At 49.3% G+C, this 24,142-nt stretch overlaps 1 protein-coding gene across 1 annotated transcript in view; it reads right to left on the bottom strand.

Annotated features, from left to right (window-relative positions):
* SCUBE3 (signal peptide, CUB domain and EGF like domain containing 3) overlaps positions 1–20,335 on the bottom strand; it is a 32,716-nt gene extending 12,381 nt beyond the window's left edge. The window contains exons 1-7 of the mRNA XM_037843432.1: positions 20,182–20,335; positions 7,637–7,759; positions 6,565–6,690; positions 3,963–4,097; positions 2,861–2,986; positions 2,546–2,662; positions 371–418 (exon numbers count right to left, since the gene is read on the bottom strand). Coding sequence (XP_037699360.1) covers positions 371–418; positions 2,546–2,662; positions 2,861–2,986; positions 3,963–4,097; positions 6,565–6,690; positions 7,637–7,759; positions 20,182–20,266 — 760 coding nt within the window. The 5' untranslated portion in view covers positions 20,267–20,335. The remainder of the gene's footprint in view (positions 1–370; positions 419–2,545; positions 2,663–2,860; positions 2,987–3,962; positions 4,098–6,564; positions 6,691–7,636; positions 7,760–20,181) is intronic.
* Between the last annotated feature and the right edge of the window lie 3,807 nt (positions 20,336–24,142).

Genomic DNA, 24,142 nt, shown 5'->3' on the forward strand with positions numbered 1-24,142 from the left:
AGCTGGCTGGGTCTTTAGCTGTGTAGAAAGGCAAAGAAAGTGTGAGAGGGAATGAGGCAGATGGTGAGAAGAGGATGGGGTGTTAGAATGTAGGTGAGGGAGATGGTGGGAAGCGGGAGGAGAAGAGGAAGGAGAGAAGAATGACAGGAACAAAGACAAGACCAACATGAATGCTCTAGGCCAGCTCTTGAGGACTCAGGCTTCCTGTCACCCAATGGATCTAGTGCCTAGGCTGCCAGGGAAGCCCTGCTGGCAGGCTGGGGCCCAGTCAGGCTGGGCCCAGTGGGCATGCGGTTAGTGGGAGACCCAGCAGGTTAGCCCTTCCCCTAGCAAGCCAGTGAGAGCAAGTGGAATGAGCAGACATATTTACCATTAGAAACGGCCTGAGTGGGGATGTGCTGCTCTAGCCGCCTTTCCCCTGTTCGACATTGTAAAAAAGCTGTTTAGATACTGGGCAGGAGCCAATGTGGCCCACTGGGCCCCAGCCCCTCACCACCCCTCCTCCATCCTGCAGGCCCAGATCTCTAGCCCCAGGGATCCCTGGGACCCCTACAGCAGCTTCACTCCCAAGCCTTATACTGCATAGCATCCTCAAAGAAGCCTAGCTCCCACCAAGTGACTGATGAGAAACTGAGTCTCAGAGAGGGGGACTCATAGACCCAATATCACACAGCATGCCAACAGCAAATCTGGGATGCAACCCAAGTCTTACAGACTCCCCAACCTGGTGCCCACTCCTTCTGCTAAATTATACTGCCTTTTTGGTCTGCCCACAAAATCTGAATGTCCTGATGGCCCCAAACAGTGAAGTTTCCTCCCACCAGGATTGGTAAGAAAAATAAGATATAGGGCAAGAAGGTAAATTAAGTTCTTCTGGGAGAATAGGGAGAGGAACTAGAAAAGAACATAGCTGTAAATCCTAGAATGGCCTTGTTTTCTCTCTTCTACCTCACCTGCCCATGGCCCAGATGGCTGAAGGGTTCTTAGTAGGTCTTAAATAGGGGTATTTTCAAAAGCAGTCATGACCAGGACTACGTGAATAGAAAGACACCAAAGAGGGAGCAGGTCCTCACATCTGTGGGCCCGGAGCTCTGTCCTGATTCATGTAGCTTTTCTTTATGGACTGCATGCAGTTTCTTTTGTGAGACTAGGGATGTGTGTGAGTATATTCAGGGGTAGTGGGAGGTTTGGAAAGCAGAAGAATTAGACCTATGGGGGAAAAATGAAAGAAGCTGGAACAAACCATCCTAGAGAAGGCAAAACAAAGTCTTAAAAATGTACCAGGGTCTTCGAAGCATTAGTTCAAAGGGCAACATGTAGCAGGAGAGATTTTAATTAAAGAACTTTAGACTTATGTGTGTAAGTCCCTGAAGGAGGTACCTGAGGGAGACAGTGGAGCATCATCTGCTCCCTGTTGTGCCTGGGGAAAAGGCAGTGCTGTCTACAGTGAAGGGGTGGGTCTCTGAAGTGGGATCAGGGGAGATCCTGGTTCTTAAGCTGAGTGTTATGGTGTCCCTAATATACATGATTTCACAGAATGACTTCAAACTACCCCATCCCCACCATGTTGTAACCCACCAGAAGAAAGGCTGTCCATAAACCCCATGCCCAAAGAGTAAGCACACCTCCTGCATAGCTCAAGACACAGCCTTTCCATCAGTCAAAACTTTTCCCTTTCATTTCCCACTTCTCCAAGAGAACACCTTGTCTTACCATCTTTCTTAGCACTCAGTGAGCACATAGTAATTGGCCTTCACTAATGATCTAAAGACTTAGAGAACTAGGGATTACATTTAAGAAGTCAACTCATCTATGGTAACTGAAGCTCTGTGAAATAAGGGCTACAAATTCAGGAAAAGGGATCCCAGTGTTAGGGGGGCCCCAAACCAGGCCTAGAAGGATGGAAGGCTGGAATTGGTGAGGAAGTGAGAGGGCTACAGGCAGAGCTGAGAGGGAGTAGCCCTGGAATCTGGTGAGAGAAGGAAATGTGGGGGGCAGTGAAGGTAAGGGAAGTGAAAAGGGGACTTGGAGGAGAAGAGTGAGAGAAAGGATAAAGAGGAGAAAAAGATGAAGATCCAGGAAACCCCATCTGTCAGTGCAGGGCTGGTTATCCCAGCAAAGAGCACCCTGCCCCACCCCAGTCCCAGAGTGAGGACAGTGGGCTGTGGCAGCTCCCATCTGACCACACTAATCAACTAGGGCCTCTGATCAGGCCTAATCAGCTGCATTTCCCCAGCTCTCCTCCCCTTTCTCAACCACAGCCTTGGTCAATAGACACCTCTGCTAATTATTCCCAGTTTGGCCACACACCTGGGATAAAGAGGACAGTAAGGCTCCTGGAGGTGGGATGGTGGAATCAAAGGGATAAGGAGAGGAAGAGGGTCAGGTTAGCCCTTCAATCTCTCAGAATTGTTTCTCACTAGACCCAGCATTGTCTGGGTCTTTGACCCCCTCACCAGTCACTCTGTGCCCAGGCTGGGCCTTATGTGCTCCCCATCCCCACCTCCATCATATGTAGAACAAGTTCTCCCCTGGCTTCACCCACCGATGCATGTCTTCCCGTCAGTATGGAGCACAAACTTGACATGGCAGCCACACCGGGGACCCTGCTCTGTGTCGTCACACGTATGTTGGCAGCCACCGTTACCATAGTTGCATGTCACTGTGCACAGAGTGGGAAGGAGGACCGTTAGCTTGTTTCTCCCTGGGTACCATGGTTCTCCACAGAATGGACAATGCCCTCTTTTCTAATCACCTTTCCCGTGTTCCCTTTTCCTCCCAGCCCTGTCTTCTTCCTGCTGAGGCCCCATATCCCTCCATTGTCTCCCCTTCTCCCCCACTACCATCCCAATGATCTCACATTTACAGTCCCGTTGGTTCTTAGTGAGCTCGAAGCCAGGGCGGCATTCACAGGCAATACCCCCCTTGGGTGTCTCCCGGCAAATGTGGGCACAGCCATGATTCTTGTTCATGCAATTCATTCCTTCTAAAAGGAAAGAGGAGGGTGTGAAAGCTCTGTACCCCCTGGATGCCTAGAGGAGGGGGAACTAGAAGGGGTGGTTGGGGCCCAGGAAATTGGGAGAATTTCACTGAGGCTACAACACCAAGAGGGGCTTGAGCCTTCCCCTCTCCAGCCCCGTCCTGCCCACAGAGTGGATGCTAATAAGCGTGGTTCAGCAGCCATTCTAAATGATGTATTAATAGGTATTTATAACCATACCCAAAGTAAACCTGCATGATCACCCTCTCCTTCGAACAACCCAAAAATATTTAAGTGTCTAATGGTTGTTCAGCATTGTGCTGGGTACTGGCTGGATTTAGGAAGAACCCCCCCAAAATATAAAACATGGTCCCTTCCCTCAAGAGCTTACAGTCAAACTGGGAAGAAGATAAATGACAATTAAATCTATAATGTGAGTGGGGAGTGACTGGTATAGATCATCAGTACTATGGGATTTTATTCAATAAACATTTATTAAGCTTTCACTGCATGCAGGGCATTATGTTAGGTGCTGGAGCTACAAAGATGAATGAGACATAGTCCCTGTCCCCATGAAGGTCACAGTCTGTTAGGGGGAAAGAGTCACAGAAACAGACAACATATACCCCACTATTCTTGCCTGACTCCCCCAGTCCAATCCCAAGAATAGGCATTGATGAGGCCCTGTCAGATAAGCAGCAGCTTAGAGAAGCTCATCCAGCTAGTTAGAGATGTCCACACTTCATAGTAACCTCAATCGCACACTGACTCCAACCCCAAATTAATTCTCCCAGATTGTGTTCTAATAGAGTGTCCATGAAGCCCTTAAGGTATGATTGGGTTGAGGGACAAGAAAAGAAGGAGTTAGTGGAGTTAAGAACAGAGGGTGATTCCTCAGGGGTAACGAGGGGAAGGTCCAGAGCAAACTGGAAAAGGAGCCTGGGCAGGGCAGAGGTGGGGCCCTCCCCAACCACAGGCTGACCTTCAGGCCTCTGGATACAGGTGTGCTGGTTGTCACTGAGGAAGAAGCCTTCCCGGCAGTGGCACTCATAGCTGCCCATCATGTTGACACAGCTCTGCTGACAGCCGCCGTTGCCCTCGGCACACTCATCCACATCTGTGCAGGATAGGTGGTCAGTGGGGCCATGGGGTAGGGTCCAGGGTCCAGGGTGTGCTCCAGGACTTCAGCACCAAGGGCTGAGAATGGTCTTGAGAATCCAACAAACCACCCCCACCCGCCCCCTCCACCCCCACCCCCCTACCCCTGCCTAGTCTTAGGCCAGGCAGTTCTCATCCCCTCATCAGCTGATATTCCACTGAGTGTGGAAAGGCCATCCTAAGAGGGCAGAAATGGGGAGCTAAGGAGGTGGGGAGGACATTTGAACCTGGTTCACCTAGGTAAGGACTTGCCTCCCTTTGCCTTGCCTGTTGTAATTGAGTCTGGGGCAGAGGAGATCAGGAAAGGAGTCAGAGCAGGAGGAACAGCAATGAAGATAAGAATGGAGATGTTGTCAAGGAAAGGTAGCCAGGGGTGGCAGCAGGTTGTGATGAGCAGCCAGAGAATCAGAGAACCTGAGGAATGACTGTGTTCAGGAAGAGCTTTGGCTGTGGTGCCAAGGTTGGAGGGGCAGGATGGGGAAAGGCCTCAGAGCCTCAACTCCTTGCAGAGCTGGGACCATTTCTGTGGACAGGCCATGGCCCCATCCTTCCTCCCCTCCCCCCATGCCTGGGCTGGCTGCCATATTTCCTAGTCTTTCTCCTATTTTGGTTTAACAAAACAAAGTCTGGCAGCTTGGCAGAATAGGATGGGGGAAGAACTGCCAGGCCCCACCCTAGATATGGGAGGGGGAAGAGTGGACTCTCCCCCCAAAATCACCACCCCCAGGCCGCAAAGCCAAGCGTGTCCTAGGGCTCCCACTTCAGTGCTGGACTCCTCTCTGCTAGCTACTGCCCTCCCAAGTCCTCAGCCCTCCTCAATTTGCCTTGGCCCTGAAGGCATCATGGGAATTGGTCCCCAAATGGAGCAGCTGGAATCTGGGCTTCCTCAGAGCCTCATCTATCCCTCCCTTTCTTCCCATGATCTCTGCTGATGCCCTGAAACCCATCCTTTCCCCCTCTCTCCAAGGGCAGAGGGGAACAGATCCAGCTGGCTCCTTCCTGGCAAGATACACCTGATGGAAAAGCTAAGGTATCTTCTTCTACTTTGTTCTTGTGTCTGCCCTATCTCTCGCTACACCCCTGACTTTTCCCCATCCTTGTCTTCCTGCTTTGCCCCATCCTACATTCCATCCTTCTCCTGTATGCTGTCTTCTATTCCAACCTTGTGGCTTTGCTACTCTAAGCAAGTTCTTTCCTCCAATTCTCAGGATATGAAGGCCCAGGACATGGGTGACTTTCTCAGGGTTCCCCTAGGAGCCAAAGGTAGGAAGAGACCTTGAGCCGCAATCCTTAGTAGCCCATCTCCAAGGCTGACCTTTCCTCCTCTTGACCCCCTGCCTACTTACTCATTGTCTTATCCCTCTGGTGTGGTTCTTCCCAAACAACAGGGACACTAAACTTGGTGATAATCAGGGACCTTGAAAGGTCAAACACAGTCAAAGAACCCAGAAGCTCATGTTCCCAGTCCTGAAGGCAAGTCACTGTCCTGGTCCTGCTATCACAGCTTCTCTTCATCAAGAGTGCCTCAAGTGTGACCGGGCAGATGTCGAGTGAGGCCCTTCCCTGGTAGCTGGAATGGTAAGAGAGGTAGCCAGGACTGGGAGGAGGGGCCCAGCAGGAATCAGGGTTTGGAGGCCTGGGTTGGGAGTGGAAACCTATAGCCTGGGTCCAAGGATAGGGTATGACTGGGTTTAGAGGCAGCTGTAGTAGAGAGATTCTCCTAGGCCAACAGAACCTCAAATAAGTCATCTTGGTCGGGTGGGGGCCTGGGGGCCTGGCCCATCCTGCTTTTCTGGGCATCACTTCTCTTGCTTCCCCTTCTTTCCTCACTCTATTCTTCCAGCCCCCTATTTCTGTTTTGGCACCAGAGAGAATGAGTTTGGGAAAGGACCCCTGGGTTCAAATCTCAAATCCTTCTCTGCTACAGGCTTCAGCATTCCTCCCATTATTGAGCACCTACTGTGTGCTAAGGACCTTGAAATGCTCTTTATATATGTTCTCTCATGTGAGCCATCCAGCAGCCCTTTGACTGGGATATTGTCATCCCCATTTTAGAGATAAGGAAGCTGAAACTCCCAGAGATTAGGTGATTTGCACAAGTCCTCACAGCTAGAAAGCAGCAGAGCTAGGACCTGTCTAGAGCCAAAGCATCTTCTCAACATGCTTCACCCACCGTGGCTAACCACATTTAATCTCATGTCTTGGGTGCCCTTCCTGAGGAGCCCTTTTTAGCTAGCAGCATCTGTTTTGATGTTTTTCATCCAGTAGCAAGATTATTTTATCCTTAATGACTATCCTTAAAGGAGAAGCGGACCCTGTTCTCTGTTTTGCAGCTCTTTTTGATCACTTTCCCCTTTTTGACTGGGAAATACTGAAAACACCTCCATCCCCACAAGATAGTACCTCACATGCTCTCCCCTGCTCACCCAGACAGTTGTGCCCATCATGCGCCAGGTGGAATCCATCATAGCAGGTGCATCGGTAATTGCCAGGGATGTTGACACAGTCATGCACACAACCTGCATTATCCTCTCGCTCACACTCATCCACATCTGTAGGAAAAAGAAGCTGAGACAGGGTTCAGCTGAACATACCCGTGTGCCCCCAATGTCCATCCCTGGGCTCAGCCTTATGGGTTTTTGTTCGCTTGTTTTAAATATATCCTTCTGTGTGTGTATTTTTTACATGATTTCTTTCATAGCCTACAAACCATTTTTCATCTTGCTTTTTTCATCTAAACTTAAGCATAAACATATTCACATTTCCAGTCTTTCTAATTATCATTGTAAATGGTTGCAGAATATTTGATTGTTACCATATCATAATTTATTAATCCTTTTTCTCTATCATAAATTTGATTTCTTCCACTTAGTTTACCATCATAAATAATGTATCAAAGAATATCTTCATCCACTTATTGTTTTGTTTCTTTGAATTTCCTTTGAATAAGTTCACAAAAGTGAAGTTCCTTGGTCAAAGGGCATGAATTCCTGCTAGGTATTACAAAATCACTTTTCAATTTATAATACCACCATCTATTAATGGGTATACCTTTATTGAAATTTCATCAGCACTGAAGGCCATACATTTCTTTGTTACTTTAATATATTTAAAATAACATCTCAAGACTGCTTTAATCTGCATTGTTTTAATTATGAGAGGAAAATATATTTATTTACTATGTGAATTTTCCCTGAGTAAATTGTCTATTCCCATACTTTGCAGGCAAGGTGTTAAGAGTCCAAGATCAGGAAACCTCAGGCCTTAGTTCCACCCTGGGCTAGGTTGTGGGGCTGTGAACTATCCCCACAAGGGCTTTGGGTAGCCTATATCATGCAAATTTTAAAATGGTGCCCTCTCTGGGAAGATGCAGCTAGCTACCCCCACACTGGCAGGGATTTCAAGCATTAGTAATGCACTATCTGCCAGCTACAGGCAGTGGAGCTGGTTTCCCCTCTCCCACAGGACTGTCTTCTCCCGGCACCCACTCAGCCTCACCTTTGCAGTGCTTGCCATCCCCTGTGTAGCCGGACTTGCAGATGCACTTGTACGACCGCGGAGTGTTCTGGCAAATAGCATCAATGTGGCAGTTGTCAGTGCCCTCCACACACTCATCCACATCTGGCAGGGAGAGGGGGCAAATGAGACTCTCTGTCAGTGTTTCCCAAGGGATGCCTTGAAGTTGGGTTCCCCAACAGCAAAATCCCCTCTTCTCTAAAACAGAGGCAGTAATCACTCTGGAAGCAGATGCTTTTCCATACCCTTCTGTGATTTCAGAGTGGGCAGACGCCATGATTTCAGGAATTCAGAAAGAACCCCGACTCCCCTCAAAAATACTTACTCTACAATAGTTTGAAACAGTCCACTATTTGAAACACTCGTCTGTGTAAGGGTTGTTCTTTGATTTAAAAACCAACAAACAAAAATGCCCCGGACTGGCTAGCACAGTTAACTTGATTAGAAATATTCAACTTATTGTGAATTAGTTTGCCTTTCTTAGCAGCAAGTTTAGGTGGGAGAGGCAAGGAGAAAGTGGCCTCTGGGAAGGTGACAGAGTCTAGAGATCATTGGTAAGAAAGGGAGAGAGAATGAGAGATTGGGCACCTGAGGAAATCCTCATCTGCCTCATGATTCTGCTTGAGGCTAGGTCTGCTCCCACTTGCCCACCATGGCACCAAGAAGCTTTCGAGAAAAGAAGTTCCATCTTGGAAGATTTTCCCAGGACCCTGTGCTGCCAACAGTGGAGGGCCTAGGAGATGGCAGGTGTAGGCGCCAGCAAACTAAAGTCTAATAAATGCAGCCCTGGTGGCTCTCTAAAGCAGACCCAGGCAGGCCCCTCTACCCCACAACTCAGCTCTTTCACTCTAACCCCAAGCAGTCGTCTCTCTTCTGCACTCACTCTTACACGAGGTACCAAACACATAGAGCTAGACTAAAGGAAGAGTCAACCTGAGATTTAGCAAAAAAGAGGGTGGTTAAAAAAGGACATAGTGTCTTGGGGCAAAAGACTTGAACTTCTGAGGCAATATTATGGTGCCCATAAAGCTGAAATGAAATAGGGGAATATCTTTCATTCAGTTGAAAATGCTTTATTGAGTATATTTGTGAAAGGCACTGTACTGAGGGTTGTAGAGGCTCAAAGGTGATGCCAACTCAAGCAAAAGGAAAGGCAAATAAGCAAGATATAGCAGGATGTGGTGAGTGCCATGAAAGCATTAGAGAGAAGGTGTGGGGGGCAGTCCTCAGCACTGCCTGCCTATCAGTTAATGGCCTGAGGAGATAAATGCCCGAGTTCCACCCCCAGAGATTCTGGTCCACTGGCCTGGGCTGGGGTCTGGTCATCAGTATTTTCTTAAAGGTCCCTGGGTGATTCTAATGTGCAGCCAGGGTTGAGAACCGCTGTTTAAGGGAAAATCAGGGGAGAAAGACATAACTTTTAACTGTGAATTGGAAAACTCAAGAGAGTATGTAAATAGCACCCTGCGTGGAAGAGAGAAAGAATTTGAAATCAAGACAGTCTGACTTCCAAGTGTGATCTATGGATCAGAGGATCACCTGAGTTTTGTTAAAATGCAGGTACTCAGGTCTTATTACAGACCTATTGAATTGAAATTCTCAAGGTGCTTTATACATTTTTTTCCTGAATGAATGAATGAGTGGCCTAGTAATCTCCCTGATTTACAGGTATCCATGAGTCCTAGCTTGAAACAGTTAACTGTCCCCTGCTTCCATATTTCAAGAAGTGCTTAGGGGCAGGGCTGAAGCTTCCTGGGGCTAAGAGGAAACCTAAAATTTAGAAGAGAGTCCCCAAACACCCTGCTTCAAATCTTCTGGGCTGTTTCTCTTCAGCTCTGCACTGTCCTTCTAATCCTCGTCTTCAACAGTCCACCATGCCCAGTGACTCTTAAGTGCTGGGTCCTTCTGCCCACACTCCCTATCTCAGTTGTGGTCTGCCTGCTGGCCCACCCTGGGAAGTCATCCCAAAGTGAGAGAATAGAGAAGAGGGAGTGTGGAAGACTAGTTCATAAGAGTGGACAAGAGGGGCCTCTGTAAATGCTAAGGGACAGAGTGGAGAATCTGTTTGTCCAATTGATGGAGAGAAAATGGTACCAAGAAATGAACTACCACAGAAAAACCATAAAGGGCCAGTTAGTTCCAGATTCAAATCCAACTCTACCACTTTCTAGACAGGATTCTGAGTCTCCATTTCCTCTCTTTTAAAATGGGTATAATAATACCTTCTCACGAGGCGCTGTAAGCAGTCAAAGAGATTATTTGTATAAAGTGCTTAATTCAGTTTGGTATACAGAAAGTGTCCAATGTATGGAAGCTTGAGATTCAGAAAACAGATGTTCTAGGATTGTCCTGTCTAATATGGCAGCCACTAGCTACATGTGACTATTTAAATTTAAACTAACATTCCATTCCTCATGTGCACTAGTCACATGTCAAGCTCAATAGCCACACATGACTAGTGGCTACCATAGCAGACAGTGCAGAACATTTCCATCATCACAGGAAGTTTTACTGGGCAGCCCTGCTTCAGGAGTTTGGAATAAGAGATACCCCAGGTGGATTAAAACAACTTCCTGAGGGGTGGGATTCAAGCCCAGAGGTTGGATAAGAATTTGACAGTCAGAGAAGGGAAAAGAAAATTGCAAATATGGTTACAAGTATGAAGAAAGATAAGGCACCTGGAGATCCAAGTCCTTATCTGTTTCAATATCTTACACATGCCCTCCATGAAGGGAAAAGGAATTTTTTAATGACTAATTCCAATCTTTGAATGTCTGAAGGCTTAGTCTTATTTGTTCTGATATGTGCCTGGGGGAGGGACTGGCTGATCACTCTTATCCCTAAAGTAATCCTTGAGTTTTAGAGGCAGTCATGAGATGCCCCACAGCCTTTTCTTTCTGAACTTGGACATTTCTAGAGACTAGTATTCAATCTGTTCATTCTGCTTTGAACCATCTTTTGGTTCTTGCCTCTCTCCACCTCTTCCCCAAAGCCAGGAGGGTAACTTGGTGACTCATCTGGAAGCTCCTCCTCTGGGACCATCTCAGAGTCAATGTGCCTATCTCCAGATCAGCTGGTGCTTCACTGGGGCCAGGCTGTCTGGGATCCCAGTTCTTCCCTTTGCCTCCCACTCCCAACCCCACGACCCAGCTCTACCCATGGTCACCAGTGCTAGAGTGGATCCTGATGCTGATCGAAGCAAACCCGAGCATCCTATCAGAGATTTTAGACCCCTCCAGCAGCTAAACTTTTCCCGCCACCTTTCCCCTTTCCCTCACATTGCTTATCTCTCTCCAGTAGTCTCTGCTCCTTCTACAACTCGTAATAATTCTCCTACTACTTTCTGAGCATTAGCACATTTGAGATGCACTCCTCTCTTGTCTCTTCCAGCTATATTGTGCCCAACTTTCTAAAACTGGCTCAAAATTGTCTTCTTAAAAGCTTTTCCTGGTGAACTGTGTTTCTGGTAAATTTCTGGTCCTAAGGGACTCAGCTTATCTTACTCATTTGCACCTATTGCTGAGTTGCTCCATAAATGCTTTAAAGCCATTTCATTGTAGCATGTTCACCTTTCTTCATTTGGCTGGGCACTAGCTGGGGAAGAGACTCTTCAACTGTTTGTATGAACTCTTTCAAAGCAGTACTGGCCTAAAGCAGAATTGTGAGATAGGGCCCCAAATTATATCCACCATCTCCTCCTCTTGCCAGTTCTTTCTCCCAGAGCTTCCTCCCACCACACCTGCCCACCCAGAATTTCTCTTTGCATGGATCCCTTCAACATCCATGGGCAGTCTTGCTTTAGTTTGTTCTCTTAAGGCACAGGTGTTTACTAGTTATCCTGACAATCCAATGGATGCTTTAGGCAGGGACTGGTTTAGACCAGTGGTTCTCAGCACTGGCTGCACACTGAAATTCTCTGGGGAACTTTTTAAAGACTTAAGTGTCCAGGTTCCTCCCAGACTGCTGTCTGTCTCCCTTTCCCAACTCAAGTAATGTGAGCAAACTATTTGCCCAGGCTGGGAAGAGAACTGTGGGGCAGCAACATGATAGAGTGGTTTAGAGAAGGGGTTCTAGAGTGACACTGTGTCAGTTCAAATGCCAGTTTCACCTGTGGCTGTGTGGTCCTGAACCAGCCTCTGAACTTACCTATTGTCTGTAAATGGGAATCATAATAGCACGTCCTATTGAGGCTGCCATAAGCATCAAGCACTTAACACCATGGTGTAGGCATATAGTAAATGCTCAATAATAGTTAACTAATTATTATTGCTTGCTAACTTTTGCCCCCAAATCCTTTCTGGACCCCTTCTCCCCTTCACACTCTCCACTCCTCAGAGTCCATTTCAGGTCTGGTGTGGGGAAATGCAGCACCTGGGGAGCAGAGCCTGTAGTGAGAATTTCAGGGAGATGCATCCCTGATGGCACCTCCTCCACCCATGCTGGGAACTGCTCAAGGAGGGAGGTGAAGTGGATGAGAGGCCAGTTGGGAACCAAAAAGCTGCCCTCTGCAGTCCTTTGTGGGCTACGGAGACCCCGCACACTGGGCACTGGGCTGGAACAGAAGCTGAAGTAGGGGAGAGTTGCGGCTGCAGAGATACCTCAGATGAGCTGAGATGTCTCTGCCTCACCCTCTCCTGGCACCAAGGTACAAGTCCCATAAATGCAGCAGCTTTTCCTGGTACCATCTGACATTTCTTCTGGATTTGCTTCAGTGCCTAGCAGAGCACTGCATAAATTCTCCTAAATGTATGGAAAAAGGACAAGATCGGAGTTGGAGGGCAAACCAGAAAGGGTAGATTATTATAACATAGGGGGTTCTAAAACTCCCTTATAGGAATGGAGAAATGCACCCCAAAAGAGAAGCAGGAGGACTCGTGCTTCATTTACTTCATTTACTTCACTATTTTGCCCAGGTCCAGTTCAGGAATAATAAAAAATGGAAATGAGCAGGATTCAGGCTGTGTTAGATAAGGCAGACACCCCTCACCTTCTACAATACCAAAGCCAAAACCGGGAGTGGAGGAAGTGTGGGCAAACTTTGTGGGCCCAATGAGAAGGCCAGAAGCAGCCTACCAGTCTCCTAATGTGCCCCCATGGCTGTGACATCCTTCTTTTCCCAGTCAGGCTAGTCCAAGATGTATGATGTGTCTTCCTCACTCCCCTATTTCCCTCTCCTCAAATGCATTCAAATCTTACTCCTCATTCAGAACCCAGTTCAGGTGCCACCACTGGAAAGCTGCCTATGACTGTTCCAACCTTTCTAATCTGCTTTTTCTCTTAACTCCTATGGCTTTGACTGTCAGGGTCTCTGGTCACCTGACCAATCCCTACCTTGTAATACCTCCTTTACTGCTACCTTTACCGTGATTTAACTTTTAGTATATGTGTATTATTTTCCTAATGAAGTTGTAAGCTCCTTGAGGCCATGGCTTATTAACCTTTGAAACATATATAGCAGCTAGAATAGAGTTGAACCTATTCATTCCACCATTCAACAAATATTTACTGAGCACCTGTAACAAGCCAAACACTGTGCTAGGTGCTGGAGATTCATCATTGAACTAAGCAGACCAATTATACATTGAAGGCACACAGTAAATATTTGTTAAATGGGTAGGTAGGTGGATGGGTGGATGGGTGGATGGATGGATGGATGGATGGATGGATGGGTAGATGGATAGATGGGTTGGTGGATAGATGGATGGGTGAATGGGTTGGTGGGTAAGTAGATGAGGTCCCTTTCTGTGGAAATCCCTCTGAAAGAAAGCAAGCTCACTTATTCACTCCCCTGTGACCCCACAACTTTTCTAGGTGGAGGGTAGTCCCAGGAAATTTAGTCCTAAGTTAAGGGGTAGGGAGACAGGAAACAGAGAAGGGGAGATGGCTGCTAAAAGACACCTATTTGGTGATTGCTGGAGCCAGAAGAGACTGGGACCAATAGGATCTCAGGGTCTTTGGTTTTCATCTGGGGCAGCCACAGGCATCTCTTCAGATCAATGTTTCCCAGCCTCAGTGCTCAGAACCCTGACAGGGCACCAGCCACCAGCATTCCCTGCTGCTCCTGGTCTGTTCCCTCATCCTTTCCTCTATGCTGCCTCCAACATCTAAGTCACATCCAAAATTGTACCAGCCCAGGCTTTGGCCATAATATCCTAACCTGCAGCATGTGCACATTTATCCACATGTGTGTATATCTACTCCAACTCCAGATCAAAATGGCCAGTGGGGAAGCTAGAATATGGCTTCCCAGTTCCAGTTTCACAGGCTGTCTTCAGTCTGGGACTGGGCTGGGGCTCTGACCTCAACTGGAGCCTGGGCCCAATCTTAGCCTGGACAAGGCTTGGGCAGGGGTAAGAGGCTCAGAGAGAGAGTCTAGTAAACTCACAGATGACAGCCTCTCAACCCCAAGGAGAGGAGATGGGGATCACTTTCTTTTTTTTTAAAATAGACCCTTCCCTCTCACACAAACTTAGTCTGCTCAGCTGAGCAGCCAGGAAAAGCAGTTAGGGCCTGGTGATTTGGAGGGGAAGAGGGTGAAGCTGAGAGCCACATCACACATCAGAGGACCCTGATGAATTTCGGATTCCAGTTTCCTGGTTATTAGTCTTCTCTCCCAAGTCGACTGAAAAAACAACAACATGAACAACAGTGGCATCGGATTTGTATAATTCCATTAAGTGTACAAAGTTCTTTCATGTATTTCCTTTGTTCCTCAAACAGTTCTGTCTCTCATTTTACAGATGAGGAAACTGAAGCCCAGAGAGGGTATCTCAAGCAAAAGAGCTAGCTAGTGTAGCGCCAGGCCCCAGGACTTCTAACTCTCAGTCCAGTGCTCTCTCACTGCACACTGTCCTTTACAAGCACTCAAGGGAGGGAGCCATGCCTTAGATATCGTTGTGCCTTCCCCCACCAATGCATCTCTTAGCTGGGAATGAAGCAAGTATCCAAGATGTAACCATGGAATGGAAAGGAAGTGAAATTTGGGATGTTTCTGGTAGGAAACTGACAGTAGATGGCAGCCCAGGAGAAGGCTGGGCTGAGTAGTGGGCAGGGAGGGAAGGCGGTGCACAGTGGTGGACAGTGGTAGACAGCGGTGCATGGCGGTGCACAGCATTGGAGGCAGACAGGGCTTCATTACGGGAGGGCTGGGTGGTGCAGCCATGGGCAGGTGTCGCCTGCCCTAAGATTCACTATGCTGGGGCCAAGCAGCTGGTTAGAAACAAAAACAAACACCAGGGATACAGGTTCCTGCTGTTAACAGCTTGAAACCACCAGAGGAAAACTCCAAATAAATATAATTAGAAACTTGTAAAAACATCCTCTCTGTAAACTTGTTCCCCAGGGTCTACCCTTTAAGCAACCCCCTTCTAACCCTCCCTCCTAAATGCCCACATACCCCGACACCTCACCGTCACCCAGGGATTCCTTCGATCTGTTTCCTTATCCTGGATCTTCCCTCCAGCCAGTGGTTCCTTCCCAGGTCTTTCCTCAACTTGTCACTGTCAGTGACCAGACCCAGAGAGCCCCTAGCCTGGTGCTCTGAAATCCCAACCCCATAGTGCTCTAGGGCTATGGTTGCAGCCACAGGAAAAACCATAGGTAAGAGGGAGGGCCACAGTGCCCCATTTAGAGATCATCATCTATTTGTAAGGCCCAATTGCTGCATCCAAATGCAAACTAAAAAATAGTGCCTTTGTCTGAAGAGGGGAGATGTCTAAGTGGGAGCAGGATACAGAGGGCCAGTGTTGGAGTTGCAAATATGGGACCAAGGACTGGGGTCTGGGGCCCAGCCAGGTAGTATTCAGTTCCAGAACATGAACATTTCAGCTCTACTTCCCAGCTTCATTGGACACACACACACATACACACATTCAAACATACTTGTTCTTCAGGGGCTATTTCTAGGGGGAAAATGCCTCACTTTAAGGTAAGTAAGAACTATTGGGGGGTCCAGAAACTGGGATAAAAAGAAAAGTAGCCACATGACTTAGGTAGGGAAAAGTGGAGCAGAGTCTGGAAAGGAGAGGGCCTGAGACTCGGGGGAGTAAGGCTGCAGGACTGAAACTTTCCACAGTGTCTTCTGTAGGAAGATTTTGATGAGTTGTGCAGAATCTCAGAGCTGAAAGAGACCCTACAGATAGTCCATTTTACTGGTAAGGAAGAAAATTTCAATTATTTCCTCAGAGGCTCCAATCCTTAGGCTCTGCATTTACCTAAACTGTAGCCACCACCAATGCCATTTGGGGCTAGTAGCAGGTGGGTGTGGGAGGAGGAGAATAGCTAGTCTGGTGACAGAGGGGCCAATGGGGAAGGAAGGTTCATGACCCCTCTTGGCCCAGGTGACTAGCTCCTCTATCCTCCAAACATCCCTAGGTTGGCCATTGTTTCATTTCTCCCACAAAGGCCCAGCAGTCTTCCCTCTGTTTCCAGTCTCCTTTCTCCTAACTGAGCCTAAAGAAGCCTTCCCCAGGTCTGGGCCTCTTGTGGGCACTGCCAGCCTCAGAGCAGCTCCACAGTTTCCAGCCCTGACAGGGACTCTTTCTTACGAGTGGTCATGTGCTAGGGATACGGGACGTCAAAGGGGGCCCACACCCTGACACACGGGGACCAGCCTGGGGGCAGGGACTGGGGTGGGTTCAGGTAGCAAGCTCCTCCACCCACATCTTCTCCAAAAGGTCTGAAGCCATCTGTTCCCTCCCCCACCCTCAGTTTGAGGCTGGATGGAGCCATTCCACTTCTTCACTTCTCCAACTCAAACAAAACGTACATTGCCTCGCTTCCTTCTCCCCGGAGCACTGTGCTTACGCAGACACAAACACACACACACTCTGAGTCATGCACACGCACGCTCACATGCCCCAGTGAATGCACACCTCACATTCCCAAACTCACACCCAGGGCCGGGCCATCTCCTTTTACAACAGGTCCCAGCCGCTCACATCTCAAACCGGTTCTCATGCTCTCAGATTCCTGAAGGCTTCAAAAAACAGTCTTGGGGGCTGCTGATAGCTTTCTTCTTTCTCTGCCTGGAGTAATTCTGGCCTCAGAAGTCTTTGCCAGGGTCTTCTAGTGCCCTTTCTTATTCCATCCTGCAGAGACTCAAGGAGGAAAGGGGTGGAGGGTGGAAAACAGGGAAAAGTTTCTGTACTCCCCCCCTCCCCTCTATAGGCTTTCCCCAACCCCCAGGACTCATGTCATTGAGAGAAGAGAGGTCAAAGGGATTCCTGAGGAATTTCTAAGCAGTCCAGTCCTGTCTCCATCCTTTCTGAAAAATGGGGATGGGAGAGCCAAGGTAACTGACTTAAGATCACGCTCCAAGAGCGAGTGACCCTCTCTCTCCAATGTGGCCTGGGTGGGGCACAGGCAGTAGCCAGCTGCCCACGGAGCCACCCTCACCCATGGACATGGTTATGGTTTTCATTTCATATTTTGGAAGGAGGGGCTAGGAGGAACAGTCCCCTCTGTGTAAGAGCTGGCCACAGGAGCCCAGGGAAGCAGGGAAGGGGGGTGGGGAGGAAACAGCCACATTAAAGAGGAAATGAGGAGTGGGGGAAAGAAAGAGAGAGACGCGTACACCCAGACAGAGACCCAGAGAGACGCACTGAGACAGAGAGACACTGTTCGCTGCCAGATGAAAGCTCTCAGTCCCAGGGATGGTGTTACTTGGAAACTCTAAATGTATGACTTGATCAAAACTCTATCCCTAACAAGGAGAGAAAACAACCGGGTAAGCTAAAGGGCCAGGCTGGCTCTGCCCAAGCCTGCCCCAGGGGATGAGTTTACCAGAAGGCTGGGAGACCTTTACATTCGGCTTGTAACTTGAGCCCTAAGCAAGGATTAGATCTTTTTAACCACTGCCACCCCTAGCCACCCCCACTCCCCAAAAAGCAAAGGGCTTTTAAGTTAACAATTATCTTTGTTATCCAGTCTGTCTACTTTAAAATACACAGACAGACAGATACTTGAAAAACACTCAAAACCATGTGCCTTCATGCTCACTCACTCCTAGTCACAACTACTCACCCACTCATCCACACACAGTTCTCATAGGCACGAATACATCTGCATTCACACTGAGCAGCTATGTCACCTGTGAGTGATAGTGGTGAACCTCACACACACACACACCTTTACCCTTATACCTTCTTCACACCCTCCACCCTCATTCCAGACCAATTTGATTCTCCTGATGTGGGAATTACTGAAGATAATAAGGGTCAGAGACCCAGACATCCACAAAGCTAATAGTAACTCCTTGCAAAATACTTGCCAAGGGCATCTGCATTTTAAAGACATGCCAGAGCTTCATTTAAAAGCATGTGGCATTAAAGATACATTTTCTGCCACTGGCAATACCTGGGAGATATATTTGAGGGCAAGGGAGGCCTCCCTGATGCCCACAGCACTCTGTCCATGGGTAAGGCTGTAAGGCTGCCCTGCAGGGTCAGTACCTGTCCTTCCTGCAGCATCTGCCTGCAGCTTTAGGTTCAGAAACATCCTTCTCATCTGGCAAACCTTACAGACCCAGTTGATAGATTTCCTGAATAGCAGGGTCAAGATAGCTGCAATGGGGAGCTTTGATTCTATGCCAAGCTAGACTCAGGGATCAAAAGGAGGGAAGATCAGTCCAGTTAGAGCAAATGTTGGCCCAGAAATGAGATAAGCAATGGACAAAACTACTAGTCGGTAAGCTCCTAGGGAGCAGGGGCCTCCAAAACCCTCAACTGCATTTTCTACAGCACTTAGCAGGGTGTACAATGAATGAGGGAGTCCTGGAGTACTTTGGAGGGATTCTGAGTCCTTCTATCCCTGAACAATGAGTCAGTCTCTCAGGCTTGGGCTTGAAAGCCTTGGCTTGATGGCACCTGTCCCTTCAAGAGGTCTCCATCTGCCCCTTAGAATACACTACTTGCTTCCCCTTCTACCCACAGACCCCCAGCTTCACTAGGCCACTACACACACTGGTTCCAACTTGAAAGAGGCCCTTATCTTGTCTCTGGATTACTGCATGAAATCTGTTCCTTCCTTCAGACTAAACTCTCTAGCTAATTCCATGTTATGAGTAAGTCAGCATGCACTACAAAAGCCAGCTTTGTTTATGAAAACACAAGCAAATCCACAGTGGGGAGAGGGGCTGTTCCCAGGCTCGGGATGGAAGTGCTGGTGGACTGTCTGGAACCAGGACTGGAGAAGAGGCAGTTTGGTAGTGGGGTCTGGTCTTTGACAGCTGAGGGTATCTAGGGTTTCAGTTCTGTAAATGGACAGGTTGGGGAAAACAGTTGCAGGGGCAGTGTTTTGATAGAGGAGGTTGGCGTCGATATAGCACCTTCCTTATAACAGAGTGGGAGCCCATCCAGTACACAGAGCAGCATAGACGCTGAGTGCTCAGACTCCAGGATGCAGTGACCTGATTGCCACTCAGGCTTCCTCAACTCCCAAGTTCAACTTTCCCTTCTGGCCCAGCCACCTTCTTACCCCAGCTTGGTTTCAGGAGCCCCTGGGACAATAGGCAGAATCATATCCTCCCGGGCAAGCCTTTCCAAGAGGAATTTTCTTTTTGTCCATATAAATCTTTTCATTGGTGAGGATGTGATGGGGGGAGGGGTGCAGCAAGAGGTCAAGGGGGGAGGGGAGGCTGCCAGAGAGAACTGTCTGCACACTAGCATGGTTTCTGCCAGCAGAGCCGCTGAAACTGCTCAGCCTTGGAACTGGCCAAGCGATGAGCCTGGGGTCAGGGATGGGGGCAGGAGGGCCTCCCTGTCTCTCTAATTCCTAGAGGGATCTGTCAGAGTTCCCCGGCCTGGAATTTTACTTTGTTTTTTTAATGCAATTCTGACCTGGATTTAAATGGAATTGGAAACCCGAGGCCTTAATAAATAAATATTATGATAAGAAATGAAAGCCATGCAAGACGAAAGAGATTTCCCCCAAAGAGGCAGAAACGCAATATTCTTGCCCGGAGCTAGAGTCAAGAAATGTTTCTTCTCTTCTTCAGCCCCCTACCATCCGGTGAGACACGAGCCGGTTTTTCTATAAAAGATCCTATTTTTCTTTAACATTTTACCACTGATACGTCCACAACGTCGAATTTTCTAACTTTGCATAATGATTGGGGGATGAGGGGAAGAAATACATAGCATGGCTGAAAAGTTTTCATTCTCTTGGTCTCTCCAGGCCAAACTTGAGTTTCTGGCAATGCTTAAGAGAAGAGAAGATTTTCTCATACTTTGTAGGAAAAGAAGTGCTTCAAGAGGCTTGAGGTGGCAGTGAAGCCAGGCAGGATTCTGAGGTGCATGGTCACTCCTGCCCATCGCCCCCCAAAACTTCTCACTCACGCGTGCCACCCCTGGCTTCTCCAGCTTCGCGACCCCAGAGATCAGGTCCCCCAACTGGGGAGCCCGGGTGCCCAAGGCGGGGTCCTGACAGAAGCCCGCTTCCCAGCACCTGCCCTGCCCCTCAGAAATCGCGTCCCCGCCCTCGGGCCTCGCACCCTGCAGTCCCCCGGCCGCGCGCCCCTCCTTCCTTACCTTGCGCGACTTTGCTGTGCTGGGCGGCGCGGGTGTGGACCAGAAGGACTAGCAGGCACAGCCCGGGCACGCGCCCTGAGCCCATGGCTGGAGCTACGGGCGGCCAGGCAGTCGGGGCAGGTCTTGCAGCCCCGGGAGGGCGGAAGCCGGCCGGGTCCCCGCGCGCGCCGGAGGGGGGATGGGAAGGGGCGCCCCGCCGGGGCCCGGCGGGGGGCTGCGGGCGCCGGGTGCGGACCGCGGCGCCCTCCGCGGGAGGTTCCCGATGCTGCCGGCTCCTCCCGATCGGACGTTGGAGAGAGCGAAGCAGAGAGCGCGACGAGGCGAGGGGCGCCCGACTCCGCTGACGGAGAGGAACCCCCGCCTTCTCAAGCCGGGCTCTGCTAGCGGTGGCGGCTGGGCTGCTCAGTATAATCCCACCCAATTCCCAGCTTCGCTGGGAGACAGCAGCAGCCTGGAGTGCGCGCAGAGCCCGAGCGAAGGACCTGAGAAAGGGGAGGGGAAACACAGCTCCAGAAACACGCCCTTTCTGCTTCTCTTTCTTCCTCTCTCGCTCCTTCGTGTCTCAGGCTCCGTCTCTTTTACTTCGCTTTTCTCCTCCTCCTCTTCTTTCTCCTCCTCTCCTCGCTCTTTTTCGTTTTCTTCCTCCTCCCCTTCCTCCTCCTCCTCCTCCTCCACACCTCCTTTTTCGTGCTCTTTTTTCTTTCAATTGGGGCCTCGGCGCGGCGGCCGCTCCCTCTGCGCTCCCGGGCGCGGCGGCCCCCTCCCCAGGCTGCCGGGCCGCTGCCTGCAGGAATTTACAATCCGGCGCTGGGGGAGCGGGCCCGGTCTCCATGGAGACTGCTTCCCCGGGAGCAGGGAGGTCAGGCGCAGACCGCGCACAATCAATGGATCAATGCAAACCCCGCTCGGCTCCAGACCAAACAGCACTGGGCTCCGGCTCGCCTTCTCTCCCGCTGAAAGAGTTGGGAAGCGAGGGTGCGCCCCCCGAGTTCGCACGCGAAGAGGGCCCTGCGGCACAGGTTTGCACGCACACCTTCACGAGGAGACAAAGAGGGCACGGGGTGTCGGCGAGGCCAGGGTAGATGTGAACGTACAAGCACTCAGGCTTGCCCACCGACAGCCCGCCACGCGGGACACAGCCACATAAGGCCTTAAGGCTACACAGAGAGCGGCTCCGACACACCCGGCGGACAATCGCCCTCCCAACTCTTAAACCCCGCCACACCTCCACCGTGTGGACTCAATCCCCATTCCTACGGGCTGAGTCCACTTTAACTAAGACCAAGAAGAATGTTGCCTTCCCCTGTTAAAACTGCCAACGCCAGGGCAGGCCTCTTTGCAGTTAAGACCTCGGAAATAGACTACCGAACCACCCTACCCGGATAGACCCGGCTCACATGTACCCACACTCATACTTTCAACACAGGGGAAAAGCTAAACCACAGAACTATTCCTGTGTGTGCAGACACAAAGACATGCTCAACACTCTCCTCCAAACCTTCCCTCACAGTTGGAAAACGTGGTTCTGACCCAACCATTCTTGACCTTTCATCCCTCCAACTGCAGGGACAGCAGCACAAAGATAAAAGATGTATTTTAAATGGGGGCAAAGAGTCCCAACCATCAATGCCACTTCCCAACCCATTCACAGCCTCTGTAACTACTTTCCTTCCATCAGAGAGGAAAGAGAAATGAAGTCTTGAAAGGTGGTGAGGGCTTTCTTGGACTGCAGGGCTGCAGTCAGACTGAGACCAGGAGGTCCCAGTCAGCTCTCTACACATGCCTTTAGAGCCAGTTTTCTGTAGGGAAAAGAGCTTTGGGACCCAGACTGGTCTCAGGGCCCTCAGAGAGCCCAAGAGGAAGGGGCAGTGACCAGTCTCTCCCTGAAAATAACTCAGTTCTTAGGCTCTTAACACTACAGTCCACATAAGCAGAGGTAAGGGGTGGGCTTTTTCAGCTGCCTCCCTGTTCCCTAGGGAGAAGAGCTGAGCCTTTCCTTTCCTATGGATTGAGTAGAAAGAGTAGGAGTTGGAAACAGACTTGGGCATCTGGGTTTCTTGTCCAGCTCTATCCTGGAATGAAGTCACTTCTCAATGGGCCTCACTTTCCTCATTCAGAAAACAAGAGGGTTGAATTTGCTCAGTGACAGAAGGGGGCCTGGGAGGCATGGGAGAAGAGGCCTTGAGAGCCCCTGCATGTCGTGAGAGATGACGGTTGGGGTGGTAGCAAGTAGCTCATGGGAATGGCATGCAGGCCAGAGAAAGTTTGGGCCAGACGATCCCCAAGGTTGGGTCAGACAATCTCCAAGGTCCCTTTTGGCTCTCCCACCCTCCCTCCTTCATTCTATGGGCAAACCCCTCCCACTTGCAGCAGTTTTGCCTGCTGCCACCAATTATGTATAGAGCTGGAGAGCAAGTGCAAACTTGCCATCCTCTCTGCCCCAAACAAGACAGTGGTTAAAAAAAAGGCAAAGAAAAAATTGGAGGTTGCCAGACTGTGCCTGATCTACAGGGGGCACAGAGGGGTGAGAGCTGGGGAGCCCCCCAAGGCAGGGAAGAATGATTACACTCTGCCTTGCTTTGCTTTGCCTCTGCCTTGCTTTGGGCACTAGTGTGAGCTCTTCTGAGTCTCTAGGGGTTGCCCTAGCTCTTCCTTTATCCCACAGCTGAGACAGGCACAGAGGATTCTGTAGGGACAGGTTAATGGGTTATCTGGGGCTTTCTCTCCAGTTCAGTGTGATTTCCCAGTCCCCTGAGTGTGGTGGACATTGCCCTGGTTTGGTTAGGGGGAGGCTCATGTAGGTTGCTCTAGCTAAGTCACTACATCTCCGAAAGACCGGGTGTCTTTTTTTTTTTTTATCCTGCTAGCTTTTCCTCTGCTTGTTCTTCTGCTCCTCTAGAACAAGTTAAGCTCTTCTCCCACATCTGGGCAGAAAAGGCAGTTCCCTCTTCTGTTCCAGCCCACCTCAGCACTTGGAGCATTCTATAGGGACAGAAGCCAGGCTTATATCACTGAGCATCATGAATTGGGGTAGAGGTCACCTTGTCCTCCACGCTGTCTACTTCTGCAGGGACTCACAACTGGACAGTGACTCACGAAGATGATAAGGAAGGAATAATCAGATGGCTGTTGTAAGTGGTACTACAAAAGCAGCAGCATATGTCATCATGGTCATATCCTCACTGGCAGGGGCAAAAAGTCCAGCATTCTCTAGGCTTCCCACACTCACCTCTTAGGCTGCAGTTTGCTTTTGGGCTTCACTTTCCTTTAGGGATGCTGCTGACATTTATCTTATTCTGACTTCACCTGCAAATGTCTGGGGAGAGGACTGGGGGGGGGGGGCATGGGCCATAGATGATATATTTCAGTTTCTATCTTGCTTAGAGATACTGCTGCCAGGACCCCACCCACACTCAGTGATTTCTCCTCTCCTGCCAAGTCTCTTCCTATAAGCCTTTCCTTTTTCTCACTGCTCCTCAGCTTCTCCATCTGTAAAACAAGACCAGTGATCCTACGTTGACAGGCCATATGATCAAATTGACAGCTTGTACACACTGGAACTAGACTGCCCCAAGGTCAGTGTCAGGCCCTGCCATTCCCAACCATCTATCTATTCTTAGTGAGTTCTTTCACTTTTCTGAGCCTCAGTTTCCTCATACGGAAAACAAATGTTCATAACAACTTCAAAGATAAGGCATTCCTCAGTGTCTAACTAACTGCATGAACTCTAGAATTAAACAAACCTGCAGCTCAAATCCCAGCTCTGTTACTTTCTAGCTGAGATTGTGTGTTACTCAATCAGTGAGCCTCAGTTTTCTCATCTGACAAATGGGACCATATCATGTGCCTCCTAAGGTTATGGTATTAATTAAATAGGATAATATATGGAAAACATCTGGCCCATAGTTGGTATTCAGTAGGTAGAGCTGTCATTGTTGTCACTTCCATTACTTTTCAGGAG

The sequence above is a fragment of the Choloepus didactylus genome, chromosome 7 (genome assembly GCF_015220235.1).
Source record: "Choloepus didactylus isolate mChoDid1 chromosome 7, mChoDid1.pri, whole genome shotgun sequence".
NCBI lineage: Eukaryota > Metazoa > Chordata > Mammalia > Pilosa > Megalonychidae > Choloepus > Choloepus didactylus.